General features: G+C 40.3%; 1 protein-coding gene across 1 annotated transcript in view; it reads left to right on the top strand.

Moving 5' to 3' along the window:
- TUBGCP4 (tubulin gamma complex component 4) overlaps window positions 1-16,914 on the top strand; it is a 43,720-nt gene that overhangs the window by 11,023 nt on the left and 15,783 nt on the right. The window contains exons 3-9 of the mRNA XM_065871510.1: window positions 1,906-2,028; window positions 2,416-2,469; window positions 2,911-2,967; window positions 5,736-5,815; window positions 7,223-7,424; window positions 10,117-10,282; window positions 10,521-10,645. Of these exons, the coding sequence (XP_065727582.1) occupies window positions 1,906-2,028; window positions 2,416-2,469; window positions 2,911-2,967; window positions 5,736-5,815; window positions 7,223-7,424; window positions 10,117-10,282; window positions 10,521-10,645 (807 nt within the window). The remainder of the gene's footprint in view (window positions 1-1,905; window positions 2,029-2,415; window positions 2,470-2,910; window positions 2,968-5,735; window positions 5,816-7,222; window positions 7,425-10,116; window positions 10,283-10,520; window positions 10,646-16,914) is intronic.

Genomic DNA, 16,914 nt, shown 5'->3' on the forward strand with positions numbered 1-16,914 from the left:
TTCAAACAGATTTTGTTGCAGAGAAAAGAATTTAAAATCTAATCAATGCCAGGGACTTCCCTGGTGGTGCAGTGGTTAAGAATCTGCCTGCCAAGGCAGAGGACATGGGTTCGAGCCCTGGTCCAGGAAGATCCCACATGCCACAGAGCCCGTGAGCCACAACTGCTAAACCTGTGCTCTAGAGCCCGCGAGCCACAACTACTGAGCCCATGTGCCACAACTACAGAAGCCTGCCTGCCTAGAGCCCATGCTCCACAGCAAGAGAAACCACCGCAATGAGAAGCCCGTGCACTGCAACAAAGAGTAGCCTCTGCTCGCCGCAACTAGAGAAAGCCTGCATGCAGCAAGACCCAACGCAGCCAAAAATAAATAAATAAATTTATATTTAAAAAAACCTAATCAGTGCCAGTTTGCTATGAAGTCATAATAATGAGAACACAATGATCAAAGTTGGAACCTGTATACATATTAATATAGATGAAAAGGGCTCTTTAAGTGTTTGTATATAACACTTAAAAAAAAACCAAACCTGTCCTATATTCGTGTGACTATGTGCAAGTTATATGTGAATTCCTACTTTCCCAAATTCTAAAGATATTTGTAGTACCTCTTTCTTTTTTGAAAAGTAAAAGCAGTCTCATTTTTTCTTTCATTTTGTGATAAATGAAGACATTCAGTTCTCTGGAATGACACAACCAAAACAAAATCACCTGGTTGTAAGCCAATCTGGTCTATTTCACCCTATGCCCGTGGTATTCTTATTATAGCTGGGAACATTTATCTCCAGGAACTACTAGTATCCTCTGCAGCATCCTCTGGCTACAGTGTGCCTTATAACCTCTGAGCCCAAGCTTCCTACCACATTTGTTGCTGAATCCTGCTATGGTATCTACCACCACCAGAGCCTGACCATGCAAATCAGTACATAGCCAGAAAGGCTAGTCATCATGGCCTCTAGTCAACTGTTAACTGCAATTCCCCCGTGTAGAAAAAGAATGCTTTTACAAAGAAACTGCAGCTTTCTTGAAAGACAAACCATATTTGTTAATAGCCTCTTGGTGAGTGTCTTCTCACTCCCCATGTTGGCTATCAGGTTCGTGTTTTTGATGAATTGCCATCTAGGCAGGAGAAGGGTTGTTAGAAGGAGGACTGAGGTCATTTTATTTATTCAGTAAATAGTTACCATCTGTTCAAAGAACTGTGCTAGGAAATGAAATGCAAAGATGAACAAAGTATGGGCCCTTGCTTCATGAAGCTCTTGGTCTAGTGAGGGGACAGATAAACAAAAGTTCAGTTCCAGCACTAAACAGGGATGCTATGAAAGCAACAAAGGGGAGCTATTAATTCCCTAGGGAGAGTTAGAAAGGGCTTTTCAGGGAAGAGATGCTGGAGTTGGGTCCTGCAGGAAGAGTACGTATTTGTCACAAACATGAGTTACAAGCAGACCACACTCATTCACAGGGGTGAGAGATAGAAACAAGGCACATTCAGGGAACTGCTGAGTAATTTGTAAATGAAGATGTGAAGTTGGAAGCAGTTAAAGATAATTTTAGAGAGTAAGGGCCAGAAGTTGTATACCATGTAGAGGAGTTTAGATATTATTCTGGGGCAAGGGGAAACCACCAAAGGGATTTAAGCTAGAAGTTATAAGGTTAGAACTGAGTTGTTGAAAAACCTCTAGTGACAGTATGGAGTAATACCTGGTTGTTTGTAACATCTGAGCCACTTGGAAAATGAAAACATTATCACATTTTAAAAGGTCTCTTCAGTCAGGTTTTCCTCTCATTGAAGCACTGCTTTGATAGGGAATTATTTAAACAAAAAAATGCCATTAATAAAGGATAATGTTTTCCTTGGGTTTCAGGGTCTGAGCTGAAAAGTTGACTTTTCTTTGTTTGATTTCAGGATCACCATCCATCTCAGCAGGGCCAAGGTGGGTCACATGGAATCTACCTAAGGGCCTTCTGTACAGGGCTGGATTCAGTTTTGCAGCCTTATCGCCAAGCACTGCTTGATTTGGAACAAGAGGTGAGAAGAAATACGGGAAGGAACACCTCTGGGACAGCAGATGAGGGCATGTTCCTGATTTGTAATGCCCTTTGATACGGTCAGGTGGTTAAGAATGAGCTATTTTCTGCGTGGCTGGAGGGTAAGTGTGCTCTCTGTGATTGCCCAAGCCATGATCAAAGTGGCAAGTGGATCACGGCAAAGGTTCCTGAGTGAGTTTAGAAGAGCCCTAGCTTTGGTTTTGTTATCACCTGAAAATCAACATTAATAATCTTCTATAAATGATCAATTCTCAATACCCTAAAATGAACCCTAAGCCTACTCTCACATTCGCTTCTGGTTTTCATAGAAGAAATAGATTCAAGATATTTTATATGGAGCCATAATCAGAGTGTTTTTTTGTTGCAGTTCCTGGCTGACCCCCATCTCTCCATATCACATGTCAATTACTCCTTAGATCAGGTATGATGCCCAGATAACAAAATGCTTTGGAATCTGTTGATATCATTAGAATAATCTAACTTAAAATATTATTTTTGAGAACTTTTTTCCTTCTGGATTCAGAGCCCAGCATTTGATATTTTGTATGCTTTCCTAGATCAGAACTGTTTGAAAAGTTCCAAATTTAGTGAAAACTTACTGTGTGATGTTAATGCTCTAGATTGGCCTCAGTATTAGCAATTATGCTAGCCTCAAACATAGAAACTGCTTCTGTCTGCCATTCCCTTTCTATCTGCAGCCAACCCCTGTAGCAAATTGCCTTAGGATACTGGATCTTGGCTGTTCTGTGGTATTGCCATCTTTATGTTAAGTGGGACTATTTAGAAACAAAGGCATTTCCTGAGTTAATTTTTTTTCCTTGTATTTGATTATATACCATCCTAATTATTCTCTCCTTTGCAGTTCCAGCTCCTTTTCCCCTCTGTGATGGTTGTAGTAGAACAAATTAAAAGTCAAAAGGTGAGAATTTTCCTTTTTCCTTTTGCTCTGGTAAGCACCAAGGAAATACTCATAATTAATTTTCCTTTACATTCTTTTTTGAAGAGCCTAGTTTTCAGAAGTTTTTATTATTTATTTATTCATTCAGTGATATCTGCTTGAGTATCATGCTAAGTATCAGGAATGCAAAAATAAGTTAGGACCCTGCCCTTAAGCACCTCCTGGTCCAGAAGGTGGGGGAAATGATAATACATATACCCAAGAATGCTGCTGGGTAAGAGAACATGCTACAGATACTTGGAGGTGAGAGCATTTTACACTAAGGATTCAGAACTGTTGGATATGGATCTTGAAGAGAAGCAGAAAGTTAATCCTTAGAAAGAAGGTAGTAGGTTTATCGTTAGGGTACTGGCAGTTTTCTGAGAATTCTTAAATCATTGGGTGAAACCCAGATGTTTATTTTATTAGTTAAATATGCCTATTCTTATCACAAGTTTTTATCATATGCATTGAAAAGTTAGGGTCTCCAGTGTCCAGAGAATGTCTTTTCTGGGTAGAATTAATAATTCTGAGATGCTTTGAGATTTTACATTAGAAGAAGAATCTGCTGGTTCATAATTGGATCAAAAAAGACAGATGGATTAAATATGTTTAGTTCATTCATGTTCTTAAGCTGTTAGATTTGTGCCTTAGCTTATTAAGAGTGTTCATTTGAATATAACTAGTTAGCTAGTCAGTTTGCCAGGTTGCTACTTCATTTTATTGCTGTATAAGAAACTTACCCTCTGCTGCATTCATTCTGTGCTAGCAGAGCCAGCAGGGGAGGTGCTGTTTGACCCTGCAAAGCTGATGGCCCTCATCAAATAACATCGAGCTTTTATTGTGCACTTGTTGCATACCAGGCACTCTGCTAAATGCTTTACATACATTATCACAATCAATCCTCTAAAAAATCAAATAGGTTAAGGAATGTGCTTAGGGTCACACAGATGGTAGTAAATGGTACAACTAGGATGTAAACCCAGGGCTGTCTGACTCCAAAGACTATGCTCTTAACCACTCTACTAAACCATCTCCCAAAATTGGAGGGGAACTTCTAGGTAAGTGGGGTTAGTGTAAGGGTCCATACATGCCGGCACATCTCAGTTGACGTTGAGCTTCCGTTGGCCAAAGAAAGGAGAGTGGAAAATGAGTAGAGGGATTGCAGATGGGTGAACCTTCCTTCCTGCCGAGGAGGCTGTAGGAAGCTGAGTGCTAAGGCTGTAAAAAATGAGGTTGTTAGGTGAGAATGGGGGAGTGCGAACAGGCACAGGGATCCTTTTAGAGTGATGGAAATGTTATAAAACTGGATTACGGTGATGGTTGCACAATGCTGTAAATTTACTAAAAGTTGTTGAAAGTACTCTTAAAATAGGTGAATTTATTGTATATAACTTATACCTCAATAAAGCAGTTAAAAAAAAAAGCAGAGGCAAAAGGACATTGAAAGAGGAAGCAGATTTTTAGAAAAGTGTATATACCTTGTAAGTAGTCTGGATTAGGCCTTAATCTGAAGTAAGAGCTTTCTTGGAATTTCAACTCTAAATGATTCTGGTTTTTCCTTAGTGCAGTAGTTCTCACACTTCATTGTGCATTAGAATCACCTGGAGCAGATTGTTAAAACCAGATCGCTGGACCCTACCCCAGAGATTCTGATTCAGTAGGTCTGGAGTGAGGCCCAAGAATTTGCATTTCTTACAAGTTTCCAGGTGATGCAGATGCTGCTGGGGGATGGGGTGGGATGGGGAGGGGCAGGGAGGTGGAGGGTCCATACTTCGACAACAACTATTGTGATGTTGTGATTATAATAAGAAATATAGATTTGGTCTTTGTCCCGTTTCTGGCACAGAGCTTCTAAAACTCAGAATTTCCTAAGTAATAAGAGCAATAAAGGTGACTTGATATTCATAACAAACCCCTTTCTACCACACCTGAGTTTGTTAATGAGGTGATTTGGGGAAAGCACTTAAGTATGGGGCTGGTTGCCAGGGTAAACACCCACGTGATTGGAGGGTTGGAACTTTCAGTCCCACCATTCCCACCTGACCTCTGGGGAGAGAGGAGGGCAGAGAGCTAGAAATTGAGTTCAATCACCAATGGCCAGTGATTTAATTAATCCTGCCTGTGTAATGAAGGCTCCATAAAAACCAGAAAGGACGGGGTTTGGAGAGCTTCCAGATTGGTGAGCCAGAGTGCCTCTATGTGCCACCATGCCGGACAGAAGCTCCTTTGTTCGGGACCTCGCCCTGTGTATCCTTTTCATCTGGGTGTTGACTCGTATCCTTTAGTATCCTTCATAATAAATAGGTAATCTAGTGAATAAGTGGGTTTCCTGAGTTCTGTGAGCTGCTCTAGCAAATTAGTGGAATCCAGGGAGGGGGAACCTCTGATCTATTAATCAGCCAGTTGGAAGCACAGGGAACAACCTGAACTTGTGATTGGCGTCGGAAATGGAGGACAGGGACTGAGCCCTTAACCTGTGGAATCTGATGCTATCTCTGGGTGGATAGTATCAGAATTGAGTTGGATTGTAGGACACCCAAGCTGGTGTCAGAGGATTGCTTGGTAGTGTGGGAAAACCCCCCACACATTGGCATTGGAGTCAGAATCAGAACTATACAAAAATCTTATGAGAAAGTTTATCCCCATTCTCTGCAGATTGTGCCCTCTGAATGGAATATAGAATATGAGATTGTGCTACATGAACTATTAAAATGCAATTCAGCTTGACAAGGCTGTATTTTCCACAGATTCATGGCTGTCAAATCCTGGAAACAGTGTACAAACACAGCTGTGGAGGTTTGCCTCCTGTTCGCAGTGCACTAGAAAAGTAAGTCACAGCTTCATTGGGGTTGGGAGGCGGAGTGGGTGGTCAGGTGACTTGATTTTGCACAAGTTTTATTTTCAGGTCATCTCAGGTTTCCTTCTGGGGAAAGTTATGACCAGGATGGAAAAGCCCCATGAGCAAAGGAGCCCATGTAATCCTTACGGTGGCTCAGAAATTGCAAAAAGGGCGTTTTAATAAAGTGTTGAGTATCAAAGCAAGGCTCTAGATGACCTTGAGGCAGTCCTTTTTCATTTTTGGATCTCATTATCCTTGGAGAATTTCCACTACATGTGCTGGATTATGCTTAGCTACGTCTAAACGTGTATTTTGAGTAGCTTTATAATCTTATAATGCCACTCTTAAAAATTTTATCCTAACAAAATTATTCAAAAGAAGAAAATAACCATATGCATAATCATTATTCACTGCAATGTTGTCTACTATATTAAGAAATTTTAAAAAAAATTAGAAAATTACCAGCAGAAGAAAGCTGATTAAAGATATATTCACTTGATAGACTATAATGCAATTAAAATTACAAATACTATAACAACATGTAAAAATATTTTTATAATACTATCTAAAAAAAGGATACAAAATTTTATGATTACAACTGTATTAAATGTGGAGTATGATCAAAGACTGCCTGTAGAATGTTCCACAATCTGGATTTTTCTGATTATTTCCTCATGATTAGATTCAGGTTGAACGTTTTTGGCAAGAATACTACATAGGTCATATTATTTCCTGTTACAGCATATCAGCACAAAAAGTAAGTTTGTCCTATTACTGGTGTTAAGTTTCATCACTTGGTTTAGGTGCTTTCCACCAGATCTCTCTGTTTTAGAGGGACGTTTTCCCCTTTGTCATTAATATGTTACCTGAGATGTGATCCCTTGAGACCATGTGAATATATCCCATTCTCCAGCAACCTTTCTGCATTTTGTTTCAGTCTCTGGATTTTGTTGGATAATACTTTTTCAGGTATATCAGCTTCTCACATACTGAATCTACTTTCCTTATGTGATTCCAACAAAAATAAAAACTAATTTAATACTGTGTTAGCCAAAAAGAGACTCCTGTAAGTCCATTTAATTTTAAAAGGAATCATCCATTTTGAAACTTACTTTACTCAAAAAGAGGGAAAAAAATGTGCTTCTTCTAAAAGACTATCAGAACATTTACTGAACATTTCAGACTTTAGTACACTGGCTACAAGTTTGGAAATTTAACCACTTAGTTCATCCGCAGACATTTAAGTTAAAATAGCACAATTATTTTTAGCTTAATTGGTCATTTCCCTTCTGCTGACCAAACCCTCAGGCCTCTGTTTATCCTGTAGCAGTTTAAAGCATGGGTTTAGTGTCCTCTTAGTGGACTTCTAAGGCTCTTGCTTTCCTCTCCACTCAGAATCCTGGCCGTGTGTCACGGGGTCATGTATAAGCAGCTCTCAGCCTGGATGCTACATGGACTCCTCTTGGACCAGCACGAAGAGTTCTTTATCAAACAGGGTCCATCTTCTGGTAATGTCAGTGCCCAGCCAGAAGAGGATGAGGAGGATCTGGGCATTGGGGGACTGACAGGAAAACAACTGAGAGAACTCCAGGACTTGGTGAGAGCCCAACCAGAAGCCTAGCCTGCTCCTGCCAGGAGTCGGAAAAGTCTACAGCTAGATGACCTTTTGGTGACTTGCCCCTGCCCCCAGCCCCCAGCTCATCATAGCCTGGATACCTTCCATAAATTCTTTAGATGTAAACACTTGGCTTTATCTCAGCTTAATACTTAATGCCTAACAATGTGAGACTATAAAATAGAAAATATATTTGTGAGATTCCTTTTGTTTCCCCTCTTCCTGGTATACACGTTTAAGAGAATAAGTCTTGTCTCTTCAGGTAGTCTTGTAGGTACCCAGAGCTTTTACACGCAGTTTAGAGTTTTGATTAGACTCCCCAAAGTCCTGTATTGTTCTTATCCATTCATCCATTCATTTATCCTGTTACAACGTTTTATTGAATGCCTGTTACATGCCAGGTACTGTTCCACATGCCACAACTGCATAAACAAATAAAATGTAGTAGTCCCTGTCCTTAAAGAGCTTATAGTTTAGTGGAAGATATATTACAGTGTACTAAGTGCTCTGGAAAGAGTAAGTATGGGTATCCTGGGAACATGGTCTTAGAGTAACTAGAGAAGGCTTTTCAGTGGAATGTATGTCTAAATTGCAAAGAGTTTGGGAGGAGGACTTCCCTCACGGTCCAGTGGTTAAAACTCCAAGCTTCCAATGCAGGGGGTGCGGGTTTGATCCCTGGTCGGGGAACTAAGATCCCACATGCTGCATGGTCAAAAAGAAAAAAAAAAAATTCCAAGCATAGGAAAGGACTGTGTAAAGTATACAGAGGCCATGAAGGACCTGGCTCATTTGGGGAACCATTAGTAATTCAATTGAGAGAGTCAGGTAAATAAAGGCTGAGATGTAGAGTGTAAGGGACAGTGGGGGGCGGGTGTGGGAAGTGGCAGTCAATGAAGCTTTTGAGATGAGCAGAGGTAAGATCATGAAAGCCCTTGTAAACAATGGGAAGGAATTTAGACTTGAGCCTGAAGAGAGCTGGGAACCGTGAAGAATTTTAGGCAAGAGGTTAACCTACCTCTGTATGTTAGATCAGACTTTATGATAGATCACTCTAGAAACTGTGTGGGGAATCGTTTTTTTAAAAATTAAGATTAGCAGCAAGTAGTTCAGTTAGGAGAATGTTGGGGACATTAGCTGAAAAATAATGGTGGCCTAAACCAAGGGTGGGAACAGTAAATATGGTGAAGAATAAAGAGGCTTGAGAGATATTAAGGAGCTGGAACAGGTAGGTCGTGGTGATTGATTGGCTATGGGTCCAGAGGGAAGAATCAAGGATGATACCCAAGTCTCTGCCTTTAGTAGTGGGCGAGTGGTGATGATAAGGAACATGGATTGCTGGTGTCAGGGGAAAGAAGATGGGTCTAACTTTGGACACATTGAGTTTGAGGTACTTGTAGGAAATGACCAGTGGGCTGAGCCTAGAGCTCATGGGAGTAATCTAGTTTAAAGTCTTAGGAGTCATCGGCATACAGAAGTTTTTAATTTGGGGTTCACGAGTGGCATCAGAGGGTCTGTGAAGTGTACGGTTATATATTTTTCTGGAAGGTCCGTAGCTGTTATAATTGCAGAGTCCTGTGATGCAGAAAGATTAAAAATATCTCTTATGATGATCAGTTCAGCCTTAGAAGAAGATGTGATTGTCTAGGAAGAGTGTTGAGAGCCAGAGGAGAAGAGGGTCTAGGATAGTGCCCCGAGGCACACCAGCACCCAAGCCCAAAACTAAAAGGGTGAATAGCAGAGATCAAAGTCAGGAGTATGGAGCCTAAAGTTCCAGTTGGAGCTGGATAAGGGTCAACTCAAAAGCAAGTCAGGGAACAGAAGGGGCCTGAGTGATTGGGTGGTGAGTGGGCTAGATCAGTGGTTCTCAAACTGGAGAGTGCCTCAGAATCACCTGGAGAGCTAGTTAAAACACGGACTGCTGGGCCTACCCCCCAGGTTTTCTGTAAATCTGGGGAGGGGCTTGAAAATTTGCATTTCTAACAAGCTCCCAAGTGAGGCCAATGGTGCTGGTCCAGGAGCCAGGCTTTGAGAACCACTTGGCTAAATGAGTCAGGCTTGCGTAAAGAGCTGGGCAGAGCAGGCATATGCACAAGATAATAAATCGTAGACATGTAGATCTGGAAGAAAACAAAGATCAATTATTCCATGGTACAAGTAAGGAGACTGGGTTCCAGACCTACTGCACAAGTTTTTTTTGTTTGTTTGTTTGTTTTTTGCGGTACACGGGCCTCTCACTGCTGTGGCCTCTCCTGTTGTGGAGCACAGGCTGCAGACGCGCAGGCTCAGCGGCCATGGCTCACGGGCCCAGGCGCTCCGCGGCATGTGGGATCTTCCCAGACCAGAGCATGAACCCGTGTCCCCTGCATCGGCAGGCGGACTCTCAACCACTGCGCCACCAGGGAAGCCCCTGCACAAGTTTTTACACAGTAGCCAAGGCAGAGGGCTAAAATCCTAATGTCAATAAAACCACTGCTATTTCCACCATGCTATCTTGCTGCCTAAAAATGGAATACATTTCTCTAGCACCAGTAATGTAACAATTATGCAACTTCATATTTAAAGTCCCTGCTTCTAGAAAATGTAAATCACAGGTTGGGAGACCTGCCGGATGTTTCCTTGCTTTCCCTTTCTCACTTCCTACGTCATCTCTGATACGGATTATTTCTTTGACCAGCGCCTGATAGAAGAAGAGAACATGCTGGCACCATCTCTAAAGCAGTTTTCTCTGCGAGTGGAGATTCTGCCGTCCTACATTCCAGTGAGGGTTGCTGAAAAAATCCTGTTTGTTGGAGAATCTGTCCAGATGTTTGAGAATCAAAATGTAAACCTGACTAGGAAAGGTAGGAGTCTCCTTGCCCAACTGTACCCCATCCTCAAAGGCTGATTTGATGCTGTGTGGCCCCAAAGTCTGCCTGGGCAGGGTGGGTGGTTACTGACCTCTATGTTCTGAGATTTCAGCACAGCTGTGAGTGACATGCTTACCTGAGAAGCAGGTGAAATAGCTGTGGCACTGGGATGAGAAACCCTTGCCTGTGCAGGTTCCCTGTCTTCCTTTGACAGTGCCTTCCTGTTTTGCAGGATCCATTTTGAAAAACCAGGAGGACACTTTTGCTGCAGAGCTGCATCGTCTCAAGCAGCAACCCCTCTTCAGCTTGGTGGACTTTGAGCAGGTGGTGGATCGTATACGTAGTACTGTGGCTGAGGTTTGTCTTTCTTAGTATATTTTCTTTGGAAGAAAATAGGTTAGTTCCCCCAAAATTGAGTACTTGACTTTTGTTTCTTCTTAATGTGATTAGAACTTAGCTTGGAGGGAATTGAGAGAGTTGAAGGGCAGGAAGTAGAAAATAAAAGCATTCTCTCTGTTTTTAATAATAGAACTGCCTTAGCCTTTTCCCCCCTGACAGGAGTTTGATTGTTAGCTAGTTAGTTAATTAGTTGAATGAAGGGAGGTCTTGGTTTCATTTCAGACTGTCAGCATTTTGAGTCTGTCTGTATAGTTGGCAATGACTTCAGGAAATCAACTGATTCTGACTAAATTTAGTGCCTTACTTATATTTTAGAATGGCTTTATTACATATCCCTTAATTTATGGATATGATAATTTTAGGAAGGCAGAACAAGTAATATTTTTCCATTCTTATAAATGAAAATAATTCTCAGAAAGCTAACTTCTCTGATGTCACATAGTGAGTAACAAAGGTGAGCTCAGAAACAAGTCTTTGACTCCTAGTTCAGTGTTTTTAAGTGAATTGTGCTTCATCCACCAACTTAAATTGTGACCAGTAATTTTTCAAATGGGCATATGTTCTGTGGCGTATAATAAGATTTGATGCACAGGTGTGTGATAATGTGAAATGAGATCTTTTGTTAGTTGTGTTAACTTATTAGTGGTTTTCAACTCTGGCTATGCATAGAATGACATGGGGAAATCTGAAAACATGCACTTGCACCAAATCCTTACCTCCAGAGTTTCTGACTCAGGTCAGGAGGGAGTCAGTACTGGTAGGTACTTGTTTTTACACCAGCCAATCAACAAACCTCTGCAGGTGATTTTGAAGCACAGGGGCACTAGGGTCAGTGTCTAAAATTGCTAAGATTAGTGTCAGATATACTCATGTTGGAAGCACAGTAATCTATCATGAATATGATTTCCTTTTCTGGTCACTATCTCAAAAATTCCAAGGCACTGGAGACAGAGCTGTGATGTAGACATAGAATATTAGATCTTGAGGTGACCTTGAAGTATCACTTGATTTGATTCCTTATGGAAAAGTAAATATCTAAACTACCCAGAATACATATTTCTGTCCATTCAGACTTTCAAGACACTGCCTCTCCATCTATAGCCAAGGCAGCTGTTGTCTAGGGGACTGGTGCCTTCACTCCCTTTCATCTTACTGACTTGATTTCTCTTCTGTTATCATTTTTGTGGTAACTCTTTAGGAAATATAGTTAATGGAGGAAAGTAAAATTTTATTAAATGAATAACATAGAATTTCAAAATTGTTTCCTTGGGAAATTTTGAAACACATATGTTGCTCAAAATTATATTTCCAGTTTGTAAAAATGATAGACAAGAATTGAAGCTCAGACTCTTGGAAGCTAATACTTTGACAGCTATAATTCTAACAATAATAACAGCTTAAAGTAATAAAAAGAGAGTGTACCAGGGAGGAAAAGGGAACAGTGTCTTGCAAATACATATCATACTCACCCCCTTTTGGATCTCTTTCTCTCCTTTTTCATTTTTTAAAAAGGTATACATACCATATGAATCTTTATATAAGGTTTAAAAACAAGCAGCGCTAATCTGGTGTTAGATGTCAGGATAGCATTTGCCTTTGGTAGGTGGAAAGGACATGGGTGGGCCTTTCAGGATGCTGGTTATACAGGTGTGTTCATTTTGTGAGAATTCTTCAAGCTGTAAGCTTACAGTTGGTGCACTTTTCTGTATGTATTTTAGTACTTCAACAAAAATATTTTAAAAATTAATTGCTAGATACGTAATAGGGTTTTTTGGTTAATTTTATCTCTAGTTGGTTACTACTTATATAGAAAAATTGTGGTATGTATTTTTGTAGGTTAATCTTATACCTGGCAACTTATTGAAGTCTTTTTTTTTTTTTTAGTTTTAATGGTTTGTCTGTTAATTCTATTGATTTTCCTCACTAATGATCATATCATTTGCAATTATTGAAAGTTTTACAGTTTTCCTTCCAATTTTTCAACTTTTGCTTCTTTTTTTTCTTACAGCCTTAACTAGGAATCTCTAGTACGGCATTCAACAGCTGGGTTGATAGTTGATATAAGCTATGTTAAACAATAGAGGTGATAATGGGCATCCTTGATTTGTTGGCTCTTAAAGATAATGCATCTAAAGTTTCTCTATTACTTTAGTGTTTGCTGTAGGCTTTGGCACATGAGTTTATCAAGTTTAAAAAAATTACCTTCTTTTCCTAGTTTGCTGTGAGTTTTTATAATAAATAGATGTTGAATTTTATCACTGCTTATTCTATAAAAGTTAAGGTGCAGTTTTTTTGTTTTGTTTTTTTTGCGGTACGCAGGCCTCTCACTGTTGTGGCCTCTCCCATTGCGGAGCACAGGCTCCGGACGCGCAGGCTCAGCAGCCATGGCTCACGGGCCTAGCTGCTCCACGGCATGTGGGATCTTCCCGGACCGGGGCATGAACCCGCGTCCCCTGCATCGGCAGGCGGACTCTCAACCACTGCGCCACCAGGGAAGCCCTAATGTGCAGTTTTTTGCTCTGAGTTCTTTTTTTCCTTCAGTCTATTCATAAGGTAAATTCCTGTTTAGATTTTCAGATGTTGAATCTTCCTGAGATAAACCATACTTGAGCGCGATGTTTTATTTTTTAATGTACTGTTGGATTTAGTTAGCCAAAACAGTGTTTGGAATTTTTGTATCTACATTTACTAGTGAAATAGACTATACTTTTCTCTTCCTGTATTGTTCTTATGTGGTTGTGGAATAAAGATTATATAGGCCTTATAAAATGAGCTTGGTTTCTATCACTGTTTTCCTGTTTTTTAGAACAGTTAATGTAAGACAAGAATTTTTACTGAAAGTTTGATTGAACTAACCTGAAAAATTATGTATGTTAGGTTTTTTTAGGAGAGGAAATCTTCACTGATTCAATATATTTAAAACCTATTAATCTATTTAAGACATTTGTTTCTTCTTGTAGCACTTTTGGTATTTTCTACTTTTCAAGGAACTTACCCATTTCATCTAAATTTATTTGGGACTTCCCTGGTGGTCCAGTGGTTAAGACACCATGCTTCCACTGCAGGGGGCACGGGTTCAATTCCTGGTCAGAGAACTAAGATCCCACATGCCGTGCACCGTGGCCAAAAAATTAAAAAAAAAAAAAAAAAAAATGACAGCTACTGTAACAGGTGTGAGGTGATATCTCATTGTGGTTTTGATTTGCATTTCCCTGATAGTTGGTGATGTTGAGCATCTTTTCATGTTCCTGTTGGCCATTTGGATGTCTTCTTTGGAAAAAAGCCTCTGCCCATTTTTCAGCAGGATTGTTTGGGGGTTTTGGTTGTTGTTCTTGAGTTGAATGAGTTCTTTCTGTGTTTTGGATTTTAACCCCTTATCAAATATATGATTTGCATATATTTTCTCCCATTCTGTAGGTTGCCTTTTCATTTTGTTGATTGTTTCTTTTGCTGTGCAGAAGCTTTTAAGTTTGATATAGTCCCACTTTGTGTTTTCTTTTTCTTTTGTTGTTGGTGTTTTTGGTGTCACATCCAAAAAAAATCATTGCCAAGACCACTGTTTTCTATTTTTTAATATTTATTTATTTATTTGGCTGCGCCAGGTCTTAGTTGCAGCATGCAGGATCTCTTTTTAGTTGCAGCATGCGGGCTCTTAGTTGGAGCATGCCAGATCTAGTTCCCTGACCAGGGATTGAACCTGGGCCCCCTGCATTGGGAGTGTGGAGTCTTAACCACTGGACCACCAGGGAAGTCCCGCCAAGACCAATGTTGAAGAACTTCTTCCTTACATTTTCTTCTAGGAGTTCTTCTGCTATCAGGTCTTATGTTTACGTCTTTGATCTATTTCAAGTTAATTTTTGTGCATGGTGTGACACAGGGGTCCGATTTCATTTTTCTGTATGTGCTTATCCAGTTTTCCCAGCACCATTTGTTGAAAAGAGACTATCCTTTGCCCTTGGGTGTTCTTGGCTCCCTTGTCCCTTGGCTTTGATTCTAAGTTTTCTGTTCCATTGCTCTATGTCTTTTCCTGCCAGTTCCATACTGTTTTATTTTTTTATATTGGAGTATATTTGATTTACAGTGTTGTGTCAGTTTCAGATATACAGCAGAGTGATTTAGTTATACATACATCTGTACTTTTTCAGATTCTTCTCCCATGTAGGTTATTACAGAGTACTGAGTAAAGTTCCCTGTGCTATCCAGTAGGTCCTTGTTGATTATCTATTTTATATATAGTATTGTGTATATGTTAATCTCAACCTCCTAATTTATCCCTACCCCCGACCTTTCCCCTTTGGTAACCATAGGTTTGTTTTCTAAGTCTGTGAGTCTATTTCTGTTTTATAAGTAAGTTCTTTTGTATCATTTTTTTTAGATGCCACATATAATTGATATCATATGATATTTGTCTTTTCTCTGTCTGACTTACTTAGTATGATAATCTCTAGGTCCATCCATGTTGCTGCAAATGGCATTATTTCATTCTCTTTTTATGGCTGAGTAATATTGCATTGTATATATGGACCACATCTTCTTTCATCATTCATCTGTAGATGGACATTTATGTTGCTTCCACGTCTTGGCTATTGTAAATAACGTTGCTATGAACATTGGGGTGCATGTATCTTTTCAAAGTATGGCTTTCTTTGTATGTATGCCCAGGAGTGGGCTTGCTGGATCATATGGAAGCTCTATTTTCATTTTTTTAAGGAACCTCCATACTGTTCTCCATAGTGGCTGTGCCAATTTACATTCCCACCAACAGTGTAGGAGGGTTCCCTTTTCTCCACATCCTCTCTAGCACTTATTGTTTGTAGATTTTTTTTTTTTTTCTTTTTTCAGTACGCAGGCTTCTCACTGTTGTGGCCTCTCCTGTTGCGGAGCACAGGCTCCGGACACGCAGGCCCAGCGGCCATGGCTCATGGGCCCAGCTGCTCTGCGGCATGTGGGATCCTCCCAGACCGGGGCACGAACCCATGACCCCTGCATCGGCAGGTGGACTCCCAACCACTGCGCCACCAGGGAAGCCCCTGTTTGTAGATTTTTTGATGATGGCCATTCTGACTGGTTTAAGGTGATACCTCACTGTAGTTTTGATTTGTATTTCTCTAGTAATTAGCAGTGTTGAGCATCTTTTCATGTGCTTTTTGGCCATCTGTATGTCTTCGTTGGAGAAATGTCTATTTAAATCTTCTGCCCATTTTTTGATTGGGTTGTTTGTTTTTCTGATATTGAGCTGCATGAGCTGCTTGTATATTTTGGAGATTAATCCCTTGTCGGTAGCTTCATTTGCGAATATTTTCTCCTATTCTGTGGGTTGTCTTTTCATTTTGTTTATGGTTTCCTTTGCTGTGCAAAAGCTTTTAAGTTTCATTAGCTACCTTTTTTTTTTTAATTACTCTAGAAGGGGGTGTCCAAAAAGATATTGCTGTGATTTATGTCAAAGAGTGTTCTGCCTATGTTTTCCTCTAAGAGTTTTATAGTATCTGGTCTTACATTTAGGTCTTTAATGCATTTTGAGTTTATTTTTGTATATGGTGTTAGAGAATGTTCTAATTTCATTCTTTTTTTTTTTTTTTTTTTCTGGCTGGATTGGGTCTTTGTTGCTGCGCACAAGCTTTCTCTAGTTGTGGTTAGCGGGGGCCACTCTTCGTTGCGGTGTGCAGGCTTCTCATTGTAGTGGCTTCTCTTGTTGCGGAGCACAGGCTCTAGGCATGCGGGCTTCAGTAGTTGTGGCATGTGGGCTCAGTAGTTGTGGCTTGTGGGCTTAGTTGCTCCGCAGCATGTGGGATCTTCCTGGGCCAGGGCTCCAACCCTTGTCCCCTGCATTGGCAGGCGGATTCTTAACCACCGCGCCACCAGGGAAGCCCTGCGATTGCTGGTTTTGATATCATATTTGTGTATGGATGATTTCTACCTTTACTGTATGTTTGCCTTTACTGGTGAGCTTTACCATTTGTAATTTTCTTGTTCCCAGTTGTGCGCTTTTCTTTTCCGCCTAGAGAAGTTCATCTAGCATTTGTTGTAAAGTTGGTTGGTGGTGCAAAATTCTCTTAGCTTTTGCTTGTCTGTAAAGCTTTTTATTTCTCTGTTGAATCTGAACGAGAGCCTTGCTGGGTAGAGTAATCTTGGTTGTAGGTTTTTCCCTTTCATCACTTTAAATATATCATACCACTCTCTTCTGGCCTGCAGAATTTCTGCTGTAAAATAAGCTGTAACCTTATGGG

The sequence above is a fragment of the Phocoena phocoena genome, chromosome 2, assembly GCF_963924675.1.
Source record: "Phocoena phocoena chromosome 2, mPhoPho1.1, whole genome shotgun sequence".
Lineage (NCBI taxonomy): Eukaryota > Metazoa > Chordata > Mammalia > Artiodactyla > Phocoenidae > Phocoena > Phocoena phocoena.